The following is a 19,228-nucleotide window of genomic DNA, read 5'->3' on the forward strand; positions in this document are numbered from 1 at the left end:
CAAGGCCCATGAAACCTCTGCAGAAGGAATTTCTAAGACCGCGAACAATAGCCAGCGTGTGTTGCAGTAGATGTCAACGGTACACGAGACTCTCCTCCGCTGATAACCAAGCCGGGGAGAGACTCTCTGGAGTCAAGGTTGGTACCAACCTTGACTTCAGAGAGAAGAAAGCTAAGAGGTTCATCACAGCCGGTGAGTCGAGGTGAGAGCCCATAAGAAACCGAACTGTGTTGAACCAAAAGTAGCAAACATCTAATTGAACTGTGAAAGCATAAAGAGCTATTGGTGCTAAAAGGGGGAAAACCAGCAACCGAGGAGTCCGGCACCACGTGGATGCTCACTCAGGAAACTCTGGGCGATTACCCGATTGTTGAAACTACCATTACCAGAAGTCCCTGGGAAAGACGAGAAGGGGGTCAAAGTGGTCATACAGGGATCTTGTTGTGAAATCCTATATACAGTCGAAAGTCTTTGAACGACAGATGATTGTGAAGCTAAAGGAAATTAACCCTGCAGAGTTGAATGAGAAAGGCACGATTGACAAGATTGGTAAGAGTGAACTCGAAAGAGGGATGCCGATAAAGAGGGAGCGAAGTCTAAAGTCCCGAAATACAGTGTGTTGATAAGAGTGAACCCGGCCTAGGGATGTCCACAGTGAACTGTACAAAAAGACATCAAGATTTGCTACTGTCACCAAGAAAATTGCATTGAAAGCCATAGTGAACCCGATCGAGGGAGGCGAACAGTCGAGTTAGATCTGAGCCCGGAAGAGGAGGATCCAAGGGTGAGAAGCCAACACCCACCGACCTGTGAATGCAACCAAGAAAAGTACAAGAGGGAAAGCCTTTGAATGCATGCTATGCCAGAGTGAACCCGACAAAGAGAAACTGATATTCGAGAGGGGTCTGAGCCCGGAAGAAGGGGAACCCAGGGGTGAAGAACTGTCACCGAAATAAAACCAGAGAAGAACATTTTGTTTAATCTTTTACTTTGAACCTGTCAGTGTCAAGCTGATTGGCCCTAGAGGACCGCGTACCTGTAGTCTTGGTGGATGGTCTTGCAGAGGCCGCCAGTCTGGAGTCCGGAAACTGATGAAATAGCGGCACGAGGAATCAGCCTCTCCACCACCCAAAAGAGGAACTGGGTGAAGGATGGACCGACCCCCAATGTCACGTTAAGTACTCTCCAGAAAAGCGTGACAAGAGGATTGAAGGCTCAGCTGGGTGACACCACAGTCCAGGTAGAGTTGGTTGTCGAGACCAGGAATCTTCCAGGTCCAGTGTAACAGCGAGGTATTTGCAGTTGATAGAGGAGTTCGATTGGTGCAGATGGTTCCAAAGGTTTGCAGGATAAAGTTCGGAGACAGGCAAGACAGGAAGAGTGAGAACAGCTGAAGGCTGGCTGACTCGGGGCAAGACCCAGGTAAGTACTGGAGGTTGGCAGACCCAGGACAGGCCACAGGTAAGGGCTGGAGTCAGGCAGGCCCAAGGTAGGCCACAGATAAGGGCTGGAGGCAGGCTGGCCCAGGACAGGCCACAGGTAAGGGCTGGAGGTAGGCTAGCCCAGGACAGGCCACAGGTAAGGGCTGGAGGCAGACTGACCCAGGGCAGGCCACAGATAAGGGCTGGAGGCAGGCTGACCCAGGACAGGCCACAAGTAAGGGCTGGAGGCAGGCTGACCCAGGACAGGCCACAGGTAAGGGCTGGAGGCAGGCTGACCCAGGACAGGCCACAGGTAAGGGCTGGAGGCAGACTGACCCAGGACAGGCCACAGGTAAGGGCTGGAGGCAGGCTGACCCAGGACAGGCCACAGGTAAGGGCTGGAGGCAGGCTGACCCAGGACAGGCCACAGGTAAGGGCTGGAGGCAGGCTGACCCAGGACAGGCCACAGGTAAGGGCTGGAGGCAGGCTGACCCAGGACAGGCCACAGGTAAGTGTGGAAGCAGGTTGGCCCAGGACAGGCCACAGGTAAGTGTGGAAGCAGGAACAACGAGGCGAGCAAAGCGAACCGCGTTGAGACGCGACTCGCTGAAACTCGCGGCCTCTTTTATGGGCCGCCGGCGCCCGAGAGGCCTGGGACGCAGGCCGTTCCGTTTCCGGACGCCGGCGGACCCATAACGAGGCTTGGAAAGCAAGCCCCACCAAGGAGGTGAGCCCGGTCCACGGCGCATGCGCGGAACCGAGAGAGAGGTCTTCCGCGCATGCGCCGAAGGCCGCCAGCCCCGTAGCCCGTCGCTCCCCTCCCGGCGAGTCCCCTCCCGGCGAGTCCCCGAAAGCAAACGCGCGGGTAGACTCGCCAGGAGGAAATGGGAGCGGCAGACCCCAGTCTCCCGCGTGACATGACAGTCAGGCCCTTGAAAGCAGGAAATCATAGCTATCAGAGGTCCTGATATCATTAAGGAACTTTCTAGGGATCTGCACCCGGAAGAGGGGGATCCAAGGGTGAAAGGCATCAACCAACTTGCAAGCAGAAAATAACTTTTGTTTATTATTTTGAATACATCTGGCACACGGCAGCAAGAGACTTTTGATAGAAAAGAGAATTAACCACTGATGGTCCCGATTGCTGAGAGAGGGTAAGTTAGGTCATTTTGGAGAACCTCGAGCGTTTGCTGTGCTCCAGAATCCTATGTCCTTGTCCTGTGCTGAAATCATGGGAAAGGGAGACCCCGACTACCGCATCCTGACTTATTATTTGTGAACACTTCCTCCTTTCTTATGAACATTATCCCACACTTGGTTTTGTATTTAGCTTAAGGATTGCCAAAAGGTTTTTCAAGACGCCACTAGGACTGCCTTATTATTGTTTGATGGTCGAAGCTTGCTCCCATCTTAGATTTAGGTTTATTTTTCCAGCCTACCTTTCTAGTTCACCCTTGAACTGTGATCACTTGTGTCTATCTCTATGGTTGCCACCATGACGTCCTTACATAACCACAAGGCTGTCTGCATGTCCAGTACTGGAGGGTCCCTTCCTACACATGCTGACAGAATTCATGCAGCTCCCCACCTGTATGAACTTCACTTACTGTTTTGTGATGGTAGATGTATTCTCTGGATGGGTAGAGGCCTACCCATGTAGAAAGGCAGGTGCTTTTAGAGTGGCAAAATATTGATGGCAGAGTTTATACCTAGATTCTGACTGCCACACAGTATAGACAGCTACATAGGCACCCATTCTACTGATCAGGTCATTAAAGAAGTGTGCAAAGCTCTAGGAATAGGTCAACAGTTCCATTGTACTCATCACCACCAGTCCAACATGCAATAATTCCCAGCGTAAACACAAACTGTCAATCAGGGGACTGGGTCCTGGTGAATACCCATCAGTGGAAATCTGTGCTCAAGCCCAGGCGGTGTGGCCCGTTTCAGATTCTCCGAACCACGCACACAGCAGTTAAATGTGCTGGTAACTCGGCCTGGATTCATGCAGCACACTGTCAAAAATTGTCACTCCTGCCAACAACACCAATCTTCCTCGGCCTGGCTCCAACCCCACCTCGACAACCGACTCCTCTAACCGTGACACTGCTGGTCTTTTGCTGATGTCAGACCCTTCCAGCGCTGCTGGAATGGAACAGCCAGTACCAGTGATTAATTTGTAAAAAAATAAGTGCCAGGGCCCAAAAAATCTTGGCCCCCTAATGCCGGGCTGGGACCGGCGGGCGCCGCCCGCAATGCGGGCGTCACGGCCCAGGCCGGTTCAGTGCTAGATCTAGATTGGCCCACCACCAGCCCATCACATTGCTGCTGCTGCTCCATGTCACATGTTTGGCGCTGCAGCAACTGCTGGCACAGGCTAGTAGTGGGATGGATGCGGAAGGAGTATACATGTTTATTTCACAACTTATTTTATTACATGTTTTAAATCACTGAAAGTACTGTGGGATTAACTAGATTTTTCAGGTTGGCATCAACTTGCATTTTGGGAGTTATAGTTTAACATTAAAACCACAACAATATTCTTTTGGCTTAAGATGTTGCTATAATGATTTACATGCCGTCATGTGGCTTTAATTAGAAATGTGCGTTTTTTCTAAGTAAACCCTACAAGACATTATTACTGTAGACCTTGAAATCCAACTATTTGTGCCAAGGTTTGTGATCCTGGTCAGACCCCTTCCCCCCTCGACATCCCCTGCTATGACCTAGGATATGGCCACTGGCCTCTAAATGTCTATTCTATGTAGGTTTCCTATTCATATTGAAGTGGAGGTTATGTTCGGGATAGCCCTCTTATCTTCTGCCTCAGCACCCGTAGTGCCGCCTTGCACATAACCAGCAGGACAGGCACCAGAAGTTAAAGGTGGAAGTTATACAGAAACTACAGCATCTGGGCATTTGATTGGCAGCTCCTTAAGCAACCCAATGAAATCTATGCCTCCTAATTACCTACAATTATTTTAGCTGCCACAAGTGTTCCAGCGTTTCCCCCTGCTGACTAGTAGCTTGTGTAACATCTTCTTTCTGCTTTGCCTCAGTTTCCATATGGGCACGTTGATTTACATGTTAGCATTGTCACAGAGAGCCAGGTCAGCTTCACCCCATGGGTAAAAATCATTGGCAACACCAACAGTTTGGGCTTTTGTGTAGGCATGGGAAAGGCACTTGCCAGGCACTGCCGTAGTGGTATTACCTGGCTATAGAAGGTAGCAGGTGAAAAATGGTGCAAATACCTGGGCTGGGCATCTAAAAGTGTCTGGCAAATGCCTAATACTTATACAAAAGCCAAAACTGTTAGCTTTGCCATTACTTGTTTTTTTACAGGACTTCAGTGAAGGACATGTATAGTGCTTATAAATGAAGTGCCTGAAGGCGAACCTGGTTAACACGTTATTACACCAGTAGCACACCTACAGTGCCAAATAATTAAGTCATTAACTCTAAGAAGAACTGGCAGGCGCTTCTAGTGCAAAGTTTGATGGTGAGGCTCCATTAAAGCAAGCTCAAAGAGTTCCAATGAGGTGATGTTTATCATATCATGTGTGCATCAAGTGCTGGGCATGAGAAAAAGTGAAAGAAAAGAAAAGGCAAACCTAATTTTTCACGCCTTGAAACACTTGTGTATAGGCGTGTTATAAATGCCATATCATATCATAATATTCAGTGTATGGACCATTATAGCATGCTAGTTTACAGAGAAACATCCTTAGTGAAGCAAGTGCATATTTCATTGTTGTATATAAAGCTATTTCCAAAGTAACGTCCTGTTTGTAGGGCTGGATGAAGTTAGCCAACAGAAATCAAGGGAATTATAGACATAGTGTAGCCTGTCACTGTCACCCAAGCTCTAAATCGCTAGTGCTGCAATAGTTGTAAATATAGTTAAAAACAAACAGCAGATTGACCATAAAATATGGAGACAATCTCTAAACACCACCAGAGGTCGTACCCAGTGTAACCCGGGCGGCGGCATATCTCAGAATGGCGATCTGCTGGATAAACGCGTTCGTGTTCATAAGTTGAAAAAGGTCAAACATGCAGCCCGCTTAAGCATTAAATCAAGCCTCATGTTGAACAAAGCGTCAATCTGCTGGATAAACACGTTCGAGTTCACAGATTGATGAAGATTAAACATGCAACCCACTTAAACATTAAATCAAGCCTCATGATGAGCGCGAGGGCTGCTCAATAAATCACGTACATGGAAACTCCATTAGCACTGGCCAGATGACTCTGGTCTGAGGAAGAAATGAAAGTTTGCCGGGCCCCTCTCATTCATTCAGCAGGGGCGTGGAGGCAGGGGATCACCTCTGCTTCTTTTTGTAGCAAAATCAGCTGTCGGCTCACTAGAGTCCACCCACCCCCACCCACAACAATTTGTTATTGGAGGGAGCAGGGTTGGCGCCACGCTGGCGGGTAACTGGGCCTCAGCAAGCGATTGAATTCATCAAACAAAGTTAACCCTTTCGTGTTAACTTTCTTTGATGAATGCCTTCATCCCCTGGGCAGAATGAGTTCCGGTGCCGAAATAACTCTGCCGGTGGGGCCCACCCCCAACCACCGGCACAAATTAAGCACTGCCGAGGTTACTGCTCTCGATCACCCAGAATGCCCACATGCTGAACCAGGACCCACAGCTTCTGAACCTCTTCCACACAGTGAGGTCTCTGCAGGAGCTATTGCTTAAGGCTTCTTCATCAGTCGGTTGAAGCCCAGGAGGGAACGACCAAGATTCAGGCCGCACTCCTGGTGTACCACCTTCAGTGCCTGACTCCCCTGGATCTCACAACACAGCCCCTAAAAAGGTACGCTTTGTGGTCAGGGGCTCCAAACAAAGTCAACTGGCCAGGTCACTCGCCCCTGGATTTGTCCCATTACTGACAATGAATCCCCCTGACTTGGCAGTACACTTGAGAAAAGGGGAAGCCACCTCTGTTGACTCACTGATACTTGCAAGTTATGGTCCGTGCTGTTATAACCTGCTGGTCATTCTGTTTGTTTTCATGACCCTCTTTATGCACGTGGCTCTGGAACTTTGGGATATCTTTAGCTTGAAATACCGATTATGAAATATGGACTAAGGAATTCTTCCATCAGCAACTGATTTCCGTTGGAAATCTTGAACATTGACATTTACCTTGCTGCAACTTTACAGAGCCTATAAAACTTTGAACTGAAAGCTCTGGCCTGGCAAGCTTATATCACGTGTGCCCCGCACATCACCTGCCCTGATGAACTCTACAAAACCTTTTCTTCTAGCCATGAACCTTTGCGCTGGTGTCACAACTTGATTCTTGAACCTGGACACTCAAGGACTGGCCCTAGTGTACACTATATCTGGTTATATTTGTGTTATCAACGTTATTTTCAGAATACTGATGTTATTGTTTCACTGTGACTGCTGCTTTTCGTAACAACCAGTCACGAAAATAATGATCCCTCTGCACAGTGAAAACACTTACCTGCACCTCTCCTCGCAGTATGACTATTTTTTTATCTTACTGACTACTGAGTCTGTGCCCATCTGCTTCACAACTTATCCTCCAAGTTCCCAATTGCACCCATTCCCTTCCAGTCGGGGGGATGTCTGTTTGGATCCAAAGTTGGTCACCCAGTGGAAAGGCCCTGGACCCTGTAGGGATGCTCACTCGCAATGCCTCACCCCAAACCAAGTTCGCACCAACTACGGAGCACTCTGCCGTTTCTCCCTGGCAACTGGCCTTGTATTCTATACAACCCAGGCCCTCTATTCTTGGCAACTAGCAAATGCCATCATTACTTGTCCACTAATTCCAGCGTACTGATCAATAATGCTTCATTTGCCTTCAATCCTAATTTTTCATTTTCCCCAATCTGGGTACGCCACGTATTCCGGAACCCATTTCATTTGTCGGGACAAAGCTTCGCCCTGGCTGCCCATCAACTGGGAGGGAGTTGTTACATGGGGTATGTCCTACCCGTAGTGCGTTATACCTCCACCTTTCCAGCTCAATCTGCCCCAGAAGAAGCACTGCCTGGGAAGACTGTTGCTAGGGAAGGATACCTCATACTAACCCTTGGGATCAAGATAAACAGGGACCATCTGACTCAATTGTTACGGTTCGTAGGGGATATTGCAAATGCAACAGTGTCCTTGACTATTATCCTGAGTACAAGTAGCCATCTGAACCATGGTGCTTCAGAACCGTATGGCTGTAGACAACATCCCAGCCACACAAGGAGGCATCCGTGCAATCGTAAAAAGTGAGTGCTGTACTTTCATACCCATTTACGCAATTACTATCACCAATATCATTGCCCACATTCTACACACTGTAAGTCTCCTTCACACCAGTCTGCAGGCTTCCTGGACATTTGGGTCTTGGAATGAGGGTCTATTGGACAGATCTTACTCTTAGCGCTAATCATAATTCTAAGTTAATGTTGTCTGATCATGGCTTGTAAGTGTCTATTATAGAGCATGTACCACCGGCTCTGATATTTCTCAGACTTTACTGCCATGCTATTGAAAAATAGTATGCTATGATATGCCTGGATTTGATGTGTGTACCCCTAAAGATGTATGTAACGAGACTGGAGTGAAGTTCTCAGGAGGGAACTGTGGGAGAAAGTCTGTAATTGAAAATGTTATGTACTCCGCTAGCACATGTAAACTACTGTTTGTTACCAGTGCAAGGTGAGGCTTTAACTGCACATGTCCTTGCAATGAGATCGCTTTGCCTACTGTGTAGCCAAGTTCGCCTGGCCATCTCTCACTTCGGTCCCTTTTGGTATACGTAAGCGTGTTTTAGGCTCTGGCTTTTTAGGAAAAGCGGCTTTAGCAGACAAAGTCATCATACTGTAAGCATGCTTGTCTGCCTCAGACCGTGTATGAACCTCCGAGGAGTATATTCAGCTCCACTAAATGTATCACTTTATGCTGTCCTTTCCGATAACATTGTTTCAACATGTAAGAACGCAGGTAGTATCAAAGACTTGTATAGTGAGGCTTTGTTCACTGTTTGTAACATTGTTTTAGTACGATTCCTTGGCCTGTCTGGACCTCTCCATTGAAATGCATGTGTTCTTTTGGGTATAAGAGAACAGTGCATGGAGCGAGGGGGGTTCTCATTTGCATCAATGCCTCATACTGTTGCTTGTTTTATGTTGTCCTGTTTGTTTTAACTAATAAATTGTTTACCAAGCCACCGTAAAAGTTAGTGGTCATTTTTCTATGACATCGGGCAAAGGGACAGTTTGTGGGTGAGCCCGGATGTGGGGGCTAGGACTGTCTGGTTCCAATGCACATTCAGGTGCATGAATGTCTGTTACATGATTGAATAGCCACTGCCTGTTTGCATGGTGCAGATCATTACCATTTATAGGCTTCGGCATGCCACCAACCCAATGGATAAATGGAGGGCTCCTGCAGTCAATCGACAGATCATTTTTGGAGCCAAGACCTCTACAAAGAAAGCAGCCCGCTGACAACCAGAGGAAGACCCCTGAAGCTATCTAGCATCGACTCCAGTGCTGTTCCAGTGAAGTCCTGCTACTGCGTCCTGATATCAAGAAGGCCCTCTTCAGAGCTTTGACACATGGACAGGTGGGAACAACCAGTCTCAACCTCTGCTCGAGCATCCATGCCTTCGGAACTGTCCCAGACCAACCGGTGTACTGACCAGCTCTCTTCTGGGCTACCTCACTGCAGCCATGACCATTCTGAGTGCATCCTTGGAATTTGGAGGATCTTCAACTTGCATAACAATTCACCTGCTCCTGCACTTTCAACCTTCTTGAATAAACAGAAGCTGTGCTGGGCCTGCTCCTTAGTTCATCCATTGAAGATTGCCTGTCGCTGCCTGATCGTGGTAGACTCCCGTTGCAACACTTATTCATCACTGCCTGGAGGTGTCCTGAGATAGTGCTCTGTGTGGACTCATTGTAGCCCTAGACCACTCATACCATTCCTGAGACTAAGCCCTGCCACTCTGCTACCTACCTTGATTGATTAAGTTTGGTTAAACTGTGTGTCTTCCCTGTTAACCATAATAGGGTGGCATCCCAAAATCCTCCCTGCAGAGCCGATTTTGGAAATCCATCTTAACACAAAGGTTTTCTTGTAGTTTAATGTTGACCCAAATATTTGGCAGGTTCTTATACCAATGCTTGAATTTTCCCATTCAGTTGATTCCTTCTGAATGGCTGGTTCTCCTTCGGTAACCTGACTTTCTAAAAATATGTCAGGGAACAAGAGGAGATTATCCACACTGGTTTTCCCACACTTTGTTATTGTTACAGATTACAGAAGTCCATCCTTTAGAGAGGATTCTCAACGAGGTGTATGGGGAAGTGGCTACTTTCAGGACGCCAAGACTCTGGTTGTAGTATCAAGATTTAGAAAAGTAAAACAATTGCCATTTCAGTGAATTAAAACACATTGAATTCCATAAAAGAACGTTTTACAAATTCTAATGACTAATCATAGCCTTCAGTTTTTCTAAGCCACTTGAGGACAGACACACAAAATAAAAATATAAAAATCATTTAAGATGCTTCGTTTACCTGTTCCGTCAACTCTGACTTTTCCCTATCAAGTTGGGCAAGGCGGACACCTAATCGGGATCTTGACTTTAACTCTTCTTCCCACAAATTGTGTGAATCTTTTGCGGTCTGTGACAGCACAGTTTGCTGATGCACCTACATGGTAAAAACACAAATTTGTTGCAGTAATTAAGGAAATGGAGAACAGCAGAGGTAGCAATACACATGGTGTTTCCCTCACAATTGCTAAATCTTATTTAGATATGCCAGAGTTCATTAACCAAATACCATTCCCTCTACCCAATGACTCCTAGTCTTGACTCTACCAAACGCATAATTTTTGACTAGCACTTCCACCCCTTTCCCCACATTTAGCATCAAAAATGTGCCTACCATGCCCCTGCAAAAAGGCTGTCGGACTTGTTCCTATGTCCACTTCTTTTATGTTTGTTGCAACATGAATCACCTGCAAGCCTCAGAATTCTTGGAAGGCGCCTTAGCAAAAGCATCAACTACACTTTGTAACCCAACTGTCGGCTCAGATCTCGGATACCGACTGTAACTAAGCAGACGACTTGAGCGTGTAACCTTATCACATGCTTCATATTTCTCGTATGTTGGTTGCACCTTTTTATTGTACTTGATGTCCTGTTTTGATTTTCCTAAGAGCTTTGAAGTGGCACGCCCCTGAGGTAGCGCATTACCTTTAACTAAGATTAGAACCCCACTTTTTCATGAATAACCTGCATTCTTCGTGAAAGGAACCCAGGTCGTCGTTGGCTAAATATGTCAATTTCTCCAGCATTGGATCTTTCATGGATTCACATGCTGTGAATATTCCCCGTCGTCAGGCTGGGAACCTGGGTCATTTTAACTTAGCGTTTTCCTATGGAAAACTAGTGTCCTATCAACATCCTTTTTGGGTGCTTTAGACCCCACCAATAGGACGTAAGGTATAAATAGCCCCGCCCCGCGGCTTCCCTTCAGATTTCAACCGTCTCCAAAGTGTTGGGATCACCTAGTCTTCGTTGGGTTTTTTGGCACGTGCTTGTGCTATGGTGTTTTGCAATGTCTTCTGGTCCGAAGAAGTCTCTGTTCCAGTCCTGTGCGACTTGTGGGCTGAAGAAAGCGCATGCGGGGGACGAGCATATGGACTGCATCTACTGCCTTTACCCTCATCACTCTGCTGACTCTTGCGAGATTTGTAGAGGTTTCGCGCAGAAGACCCTTAAGGACCGCAATCGGCGGTTGATTTGTTGGCATAATGATGGCACCTATGCTGTTTCCAAGGTGGGGTCGGTGAGGAGCCTGTCCTCTGAGCGGCCTGTACAGGTGGTGGATCAGCGCCGGTCAGCATCGGCTGAGCCTCCGGCAAAGAAATCTCGCCCTGCTCCTGGGTCAGGAAGAGTGGTGGAGCCTCTTCGAGTAAGCACCAGTCGAAGGGGGCTGCTTCGTCCAAACATGGTCGGTCGGACCATTCCCAGGGGTCTGGAGGTAGGCCCGAGAAGTCTAGCTCCGGCAAAGGGGCATCTCAGGAAAAGGCCAAGAAAGACTCATCGTCGAAGAGCCACCTCTTCAGGGGACCATCACAGGTCGTCCTCTAGCCGAGAGTCCTCAAAGCACCGGTCCAGCGAGGCTAAGCAAATTGGTTTGCATGGGAAATCTGCACCGAAAGGTGGCGGTTCCGACGCTGTCCTCGTTGATGGGAGTTCCGTCATCGAAGGTCCCTCTGCCATCTACAGTACCGTCATCGACAGTTGGGTCATTGGCTCCGGCGACGACAGGGTTTGATAAAGGGCCAATGCTTTTCTCGTCGCCGAGGATGGATACGGAAGATTTGGTTCCGACCAGTGGCGCATGGCAGGCTTCCGCCTTTGACTCGCTGATGCCGGACGCCATCTACATCAAGAGGCGGCTGCTTTTTCGGTGTCCTCAGAGGTGGATGACGACCGGGAGCCGGTGTTGCGACCATCGGCCTTGGGGCTGCAGTGTGTTGGACCTTCGACGTCGGGGGCAGTGGGGGCTGGTCCAACTAGTTACCCGCTGGTGAACACGCAGGCTATGTTGTCGCTCTAGGTTCTGTCCACATTGCAATCCTTGTTGGGCCAGCTGGATTCGAGGTTACCCCCTCTGGTGGGTCCTGTCATGGACGCGGCTGGTGTTCCTCCGCGTTTGTCGGCTACGGCGAGGTTGCCGGGGCCTCTGCCGGTGAGTGAAGATTGTCCACGTTCCTACCCGGAGGAGGGTGAGCTGCTGGAGTCGGAGTCGGACAGTGTGCCTCGTGAGTCCATGTCTACTGGCTCTTTGTCGCCGACGAGGGACGCGACATGGGATTCGGACGGGGAGGTGGAACAGCCTCGTAGTCCAGCGCAGCCATCCCCTCCTGATGATGTTGGGGCATTCCACGCCATGATGGCTAAGGCGTGTGTGGAATTTAGTTTGACTCCTGAGGAAGAGCGTAAGGAGTGCTTCCTGTTCGACCACATGGGCAAGAGACAGAAAGCTGTATTCTCTGTGCCTATCCTGGACCACGTGTGGCAGGAGGGCCTGCGCACGATGCAACATCCCTTCTCGGAACCGGCTGTCAAAGGGAGGTTGGAGAAGTTTAAGGCCCCGGACTCTACTTCAAAGTGCTTAGTGTCACAACCCACTTCTGAGTCTGTGGTATCGGCGGCGGCCAGTCGTAAAGCCCGGAGTCAGCACAAGTGTGTTACCCCTCCGGACAGTGACGCCAGGAGACAGGATGCCTTTGGGAAGAAGGTTTTGACTGTTGGGGCGATGACGGTGGAAGTGGCCAATTCCCTGGTGATCTTGGCGCGCTATGATCGTGAGATGTGGCATCAGCTGGCACCTATTTTGAACATCTGCCGGAGGAGCACGGCAAGTCTGCCATGCTTTTGGTGCTTGAGTGGGAGGAAGCTTCCAATCACAGTATTAATATTGCTGTGGACCTAGCAGAGTCTGGCTTTAAGCAGATTAACAACGGCGTTGTGCTGCGTCACCAATCCTGGCTTAAGTGCATGGACCTTCGCCCTGAGGTGCATTATAAGGTTCTGGACATGCCTTGTGAAGGGGAGCAGTTGTTTGGAGAGAAAATTGATGAGGCCCTCAAAGGTATGAAGGAGGACACAGACTGCTAAGTCGTTGGGAGCTTTGCAGAGTGGGCGCTCCTTTCGTCCGTTCCGAGGGGCTTCGGGAAATGCCCGGTTTACTTCCACCAGGGGTCGAAGTTACGGCAGATCTGGGTATCCCTCCCAGGGTTATAGGAGGTCGGCGCAGAAGAGTCGGGACTTTCAGGCCTCGAGGAAAAGAGGTGCACAGTCCTCCTCCTCTAAAGGGAGACAGGCTAAGCCACAACAATGACTGTTTTCAGGGAAACCTGCTGGGGGGCACAGTGGCACTGCACATGGACGAGAGTGCAAGATCATGTCCGACCGCTGGGTGTTCGACACGGTACGTCTGGGCCACTCACTGGAGTTCATGTGTTCCCCGGTTTCCATTCCTCCAGTGTATGTTGTGCAACCTCATTTTCACATCCTACGGCAGGAGGTTGTACTTATGCTGCAGAAAGGGGCTATAGAATTGGTTCCGGGGGCCGAGAAAGGTCAAGAGGTTTATTCCTGCTATTTTGTTGTGAAGAAACCCAACGGCAAGTGGCGGCCCATACTGGATCTTCGGGCGTTGACCAAGACTCTGCAACGCCTTAAGTTCAAGATGCTCACTCTTCAGGAAGTCATTCGGTCAGTGCAGCCGGACGTGTTTCTGGCGTCATAGGACTTACAGGACGCATACTTCCATATTATCATGCGTCAACGGCACTGCAAGCTTCTGCAGTTTGTCGTAGGAGAAGATCATTACCAGTTTCGGGTACTCCCGTTCGGTTTAAAGTCGTCTCCCAGGACGTTTACAAAATGTTTGGCTCCGGTGGCGGCGTGGCTCCAACGGGAGGGGCATCACGTATACCCGTACCTGGACGACTGGCTGGTGCTGGGTTCGTCGCTAGGGGAAGCGCAAGCAAGTCTCTGCGCTACCATGCAGCTGTTGCAACGGCTGGGCTTCGCCGTAAACTTCGAGAAGTCTTTTCTGTCGCCTTCCAGGGACTTGGTATTTCTGGGGGCAGAGTTTCAGACTCGTCTGGGAATTGTGAAGCCTTCGGGCGAGAGGGTGACGAAGCTCCGTCAAAGGGTGGCGCAAGGGTGTCGGTCCAGACCAACATGTCACTGTTGGGGGCATTGGCGTCATGCATGCCGCTGGACTGTCGTCTCTTCATGAGTGCAGGAGTTCCTCGTGGACCGGTGGGCTCAGAGTCGAGGCTCGTGGTCCGACAAGGTAGTGATCAATGACAGTCTGGTAGACTTTCTTCGCTGGTGGCAGTGCTCAGAGAATCTGGTCTGGGGCATGCCGTTACTGGAACCGGAGTGCCAATTCACGATTATGGCGGACGCCTCTCAGACAGGATGGGGGGCGCATATCAGCGGCTCACAGGTTCAAGGCCTGTGGTCTCAGGTGGAGTCTCGGTTCCACACAAATGTGCTCGAGTTGAGAGCAGTACATTGGGCCCTGAAATCGTTTCTGCCGCACATACACGGCTCGTGGTGCGGGTGTTGACAGACAATACCACCACAATGTTTTATCTCAGGAAGCAGGGGGGCACACCTTCCAGGGTGCTGTCGAAAGAAGCGCAGGATCTTTGGCATTGGGCTCTGTCGCACAACATTGGCATTGTGGCGTTTCATCTGCCGGGAGGGTTGAATGTGCAGGCGGACGCGCTCACCAGGGATGTCGGCCAGCTCCACGAATGGCAGCTGAAGGAGCAACAGGTTGTCAGGTCCAGTCTTGAATCTCTCTGCAGGAGTGATGCTGGCCCACCAGACCCCTTAAGTCTGCCTGCCCAACCGATAAAACTACCAAGCTGGCAAACCCAAGGGGGAATGGAGGAGAAAATAACAAAAGACAGATCTTCACTGGCTGGCACTGATGTTCTCTGGAGCTGGATTATACGTCTCAGTGTCTGAAATCTAGGAGACAAATATATATATATATATAAATATTAATAATCATTCCACTCTTGCTAATTTTACTAAATTACTACCACTCTCCTAATTGTACCTGTAGCCTATGCTCTGATGCTGATAGGCTTATTTAGTTTGTAGTTGAAGTATTGAATTTCTGTAATCATTGTTTTCTTTCTTCTTCTTTTACTGTGGTAATACAATCTTTAGGAAATGTCTTGGTTTTTTTATTTTTGCAGATTAAATATGAATTCTTGAAAATCTAACTCAGTTTAGTCTCTTGGGTCTTTCAAGAATTTCACCTTCTTATTCACAAAAATATATATTACATATAAATTTGCTTCTTACAAATACTCTTCCTGGTATTGTTTTAGAAGAAAGTCTGTTGCTTTAAATCGAGTTTGCACAACTCACGCTATCATCCGATGCTTTTATATGTTAAACTCCTCAAAAAGATCAACTCAGATGCAACGAGTTCCGCGCAATATTTTTTCTTCCTGTAAATACGTCAGACGTAATAACGCTTCACGTACACCATTGTCCTGCACACGATCGCTTCCTGAAAAGACGTTCCCACGCTTGACTGTGTAATTGACCTGCAAACGATCGCTTCCTGAAAAGAGACGTCATGACGCTTGCACACGCGCACAACGTTCTTAGGGTTCCTTTTTCTAACTTCCTAGACGTGCGTAGCGTACGACTCGAAACAAAAAGAAACGCTTGCGCTTGCAACTGCAAACTAGCGTATTTATTTTTAAAACAAACACGCAAGTCTCTATCGAAGGTTAACGCGCGACTTGTTAGTTTTATTACACGCGCAATAATTAACTCCGAGTCAAAAAAATAGCGCGACAAGAGAAGTTCAAAAATTAACACAGAACCTTTTTTCTTCAACCAAAAAATATTAACATTAGATTTCACTCTATTTTTTCTTAGGTTAAATTCGAACTGATATCCTTGACTTTTGAACTTTGAAGATTTAAATAAACTTAGCTTGCTTCATCTGTACTTATCTTCAGAGCTTTCTGGATAACTTCATTTCAACTTCAAACCCATGGAAATATGGACATTTTAAAATCTTCTTGGATTACTAGAATTAAGTATACTTTAAAATAATTCACTAGAGCTAAAGAAACTGCAACCTGCCTCTAAGGCAACTAAAATGAAAGGCAGTTTAGAACTCTGATGAACATTCCAAACTACCTCATTATCTATTCCCTCCAATCACTGCTGCAGAAAGGACACTCCATCTTGCTTTGGGGAAACAAATGATTCCTGTAAGTGTCATTAAGGAATATTTCACCTAAAATTCTCAACTCTCACCAAACATAACCCAAACATCACTCTGTAAATATTAATCTACAAATACTGTGTTTACTAGTAAATGGGAGTTCTGGAAAGTAATTACAATATAAATTCTAAATTTAGTGTTCACTAAAAGTGTATGCTGAGGAAGCCTTAGAAACCCGCCTTGGAATCCTAACACTTTTCCTTTTAAAATTATGTACCCTTGAAACTCTTGACATGTACCATGGAATCCTGACACAGGTGTCCATGATCTTCCAGAAATGGAGCCATCCTCCGTTGGATCTCTTCGCTACGAGGGAGAACAAACAGTGCAGGGAGTTCGCTAGCAGGTGGGCTCACCCCGAGTCTCTAGGGGATGCATTCTCGTTCCCGTGGACAGGCCGGTTCGCTTATGCATTTCCTCCATTTCCGCTCATTCAACGGACCCTTCAGTGGATTTAGAGATACTCATGCGTGTGATTCTGGTGGCTCCGTTCTGGGCCAGGGAGCTGTGGTTCTTGGATCTCCATCTGTCCGTAGCGGAGCCGATTCGGTTGGAAGCGAGGCCGGGCCTTCTGTACCACAATCTGGGATCTCTCAGTCTGACTGCTTGGCTCCTGACTTCTCCGCGTTTGGCCTGCTAAGGCTTTCCAGTGACTGTCGGGAAATTTTGGAGGCGGCAAGAGCACCGTCCATGAATGTCTCCTATGTGTGTAAATGGAAAAGGTTTTGTGTGTGGTGTAAGGGCCAGGCGGGGGTGGACCCTTTGAACATTTCACCTGAGTAAGTTCTTCCCTACCTGTTGCTGTTGGCGAAAAGGTGCCTGGCGCTATCATCCATAAAGTTTCACTTTGCAGCAATTTCGAGATTTACTCAGAGGCGACATGCGGCTCCTCTGTTTAGTGATCGTCTCATCAAACATTTCTTGAAGGGGTTGTTCCGTACTTTTCCTCCAGTCAAAAGGTTTCCTCCGGTGTGAAGCCTTAATGTGGTTCTGTCCGGTCTGATGAGACCACCGTTTGAACCGATGTCAAGGACTCCTTTGCAGTTTTTGTCCTGGAAAGTGGCTTTTCTGGTGGCCATTACTTCGGCCAGAAGGATGTCCGAGTTGCAGGCGTTGGTTGTGGACCCTCCATACTTGCAGTTCTTGAAGGACAAGGTGGTGTTGGCTACTAATCCGCACTTTATACCGATGGCATTTCACAAACTCTCTTCTATTGTGTTGCCCTCATTTATTGCTTCAGCCTCTACGCCTGCAGAACGGGCTTTGCATTCGCTGGATGTGAGGAGGGCGTAGAAGTTTTATTTGAATCGTACTCAAGATTTCAGACAATCTAGATAGCTGTTTGTGGCTTATGGGCTGTCCGTCAAAGGACGGGCAATCTCCAAACAAGGACTTTCTCGTTGGGTGTCCTCTGCTATTGCGTTCTGCCACACTAAAGCTGCAAAGCCTTTCGGAAAGACTCCAAGGGCACACTCGACGAGGTCCACGGCTTCGTCGGCGGCATTATGGTCAGGGATTCCGCTGGTGGACATTTCCCAGGCGGCCTCCTGGGCGGTGCCGCATACCTTTACCTGGCATTACTGTCTGGAGCAGCAGCATGGTGAGGATGTGCAGGTGGGACGGGCGGTCCTGCAACGCCTGTTTCAATAAGGTAAGTCCCGCAGCTTCGGGGTATTTGTTTGAACTTGATCACTGGATGAGTTTCTTTGTCTCATGTATGTGATGCTGTTTCTGCATTGGTTTGCCTTTACACTCCGCCATGCATGATTGGTAATGCTATGTAATCTATTCACAGATCCAATGCTGGAGAAGGGAGTAGTTTCTTACCTTTAACTCCATTTCTCCAACATTGGTATCTTTCATGGATTCACATGCGCCCTCCGGCCGCTCCTGCAGGCAAACCTGATTCGGGTTTCCTCTACTTTGGAGGTTCAAATCTGAAGGGAAGCCGCGGGGACAGGGGCTATTTATACCCTATGTCCTATTGGTGGAGTCTAAAGCACCCAAAAATGATGTTGATAGGACACTGAAGTGTCGAAGTTTTCCATAGGAAAACGCGAAGTTAAAATGATCAAGGTTCCCAGCCTTACGACAGGGAATATTCACAGCATGTGAATCCATGAAAGATACCAATGCTGGAGAAATGAAGTTACAAGTAAGAAACATGTTAACTTCACAGTACAAGTTAATGGCATGCAAATATAACATTAATAGGACAATTGTGAGAAAGAAAACTTCCAAATGGAAACTTGTCGTGTTATACCCACCCACTTTGCCCACCCCCCCGTCCCTCCACCCTCACTCATCGAGGCTTTTAGAACTTAAATTGAAAGAAAAGGCAGTATTTCTCACAGCACTAATTATAATACACATTTTCCATTAAAGGATTGCATTATAGGTTATCAACAACTAGGTCAAAGTTCGTAGACGACTCGGGGCACCTCCATTAGTTTATGTAAAATGGTCTCGGTAGTAGTTCTAGTCACTTGGTCTTATCGAATCCCAATATGCTGCATAGTATTCTAAAAAGGGTAGCCATATCATGTTTATGTTCCTGCGGGACTCAAGCACGGCCGTTGCGAGACTCCATCTCGTAGATGGCGTGCGCCTTTGTCAACCATTCCCTTTTAGTGGGGAAGGAGGAAGACTTCCATTTAACTGTAAACAAACCTGTTCAGCCAATACTAGGTTACGTGGCATGTGCTGAAGTGACTCATAGGAGTCTTCTTCATCCGATTCCACCCTCAACAGGACCAGCACTGGTTTGAGCACTCTGGGTATTCCCTTGATGGCCTGAATCCACCCCAGGACCTCTTTCCAGTAAATATTTACTTCACAGCAATCCCACCATTGGTGCCAGTAGTCGCACCTTTCGGCACAACCCCTCCAACAGTGGTAAGATTTGCCTGTAAACCTTCTAGACAACCGTAAGGGAGTGTAGTACCACCTTAGTAGGCGCG

At 48.1% G+C, this 19,228-nt stretch overlaps 1 protein-coding gene across 5 annotated transcripts in view; it reads right to left on the minus strand.

The window, feature by feature from the left end:
* The window catches only part of ANKRD26 (ankyrin repeat domain containing 26), a 915,250-nt gene that overhangs the window by 174,645 nt on the left and 721,377 nt on the right, over positions 1-19,228 (minus strand). For all 5 annotated transcript variants that reach the window (XM_069627947.1, XM_069627948.1, XM_069627949.1 and 2 more), the window contains one exon: positions 9,987-10,121. In XM_069627947.1, coding sequence (XP_069484048.1) covers positions 9,987-10,121 — 135 coding nt within the window. The remainder of the gene's footprint in view (positions 1-9,986; positions 10,122-19,228) is intronic.

The sequence above is a fragment of the Ambystoma mexicanum genome, chromosome 12, assembly GCF_040938575.1.
Source record: "Ambystoma mexicanum isolate Mex_15411 chromosome 12, UKY_AmexF1_1, whole genome shotgun sequence".
Taxonomy (NCBI): Eukaryota; Metazoa; Chordata; class Amphibia; order Caudata; family Ambystomatidae; genus Ambystoma; species Ambystoma mexicanum.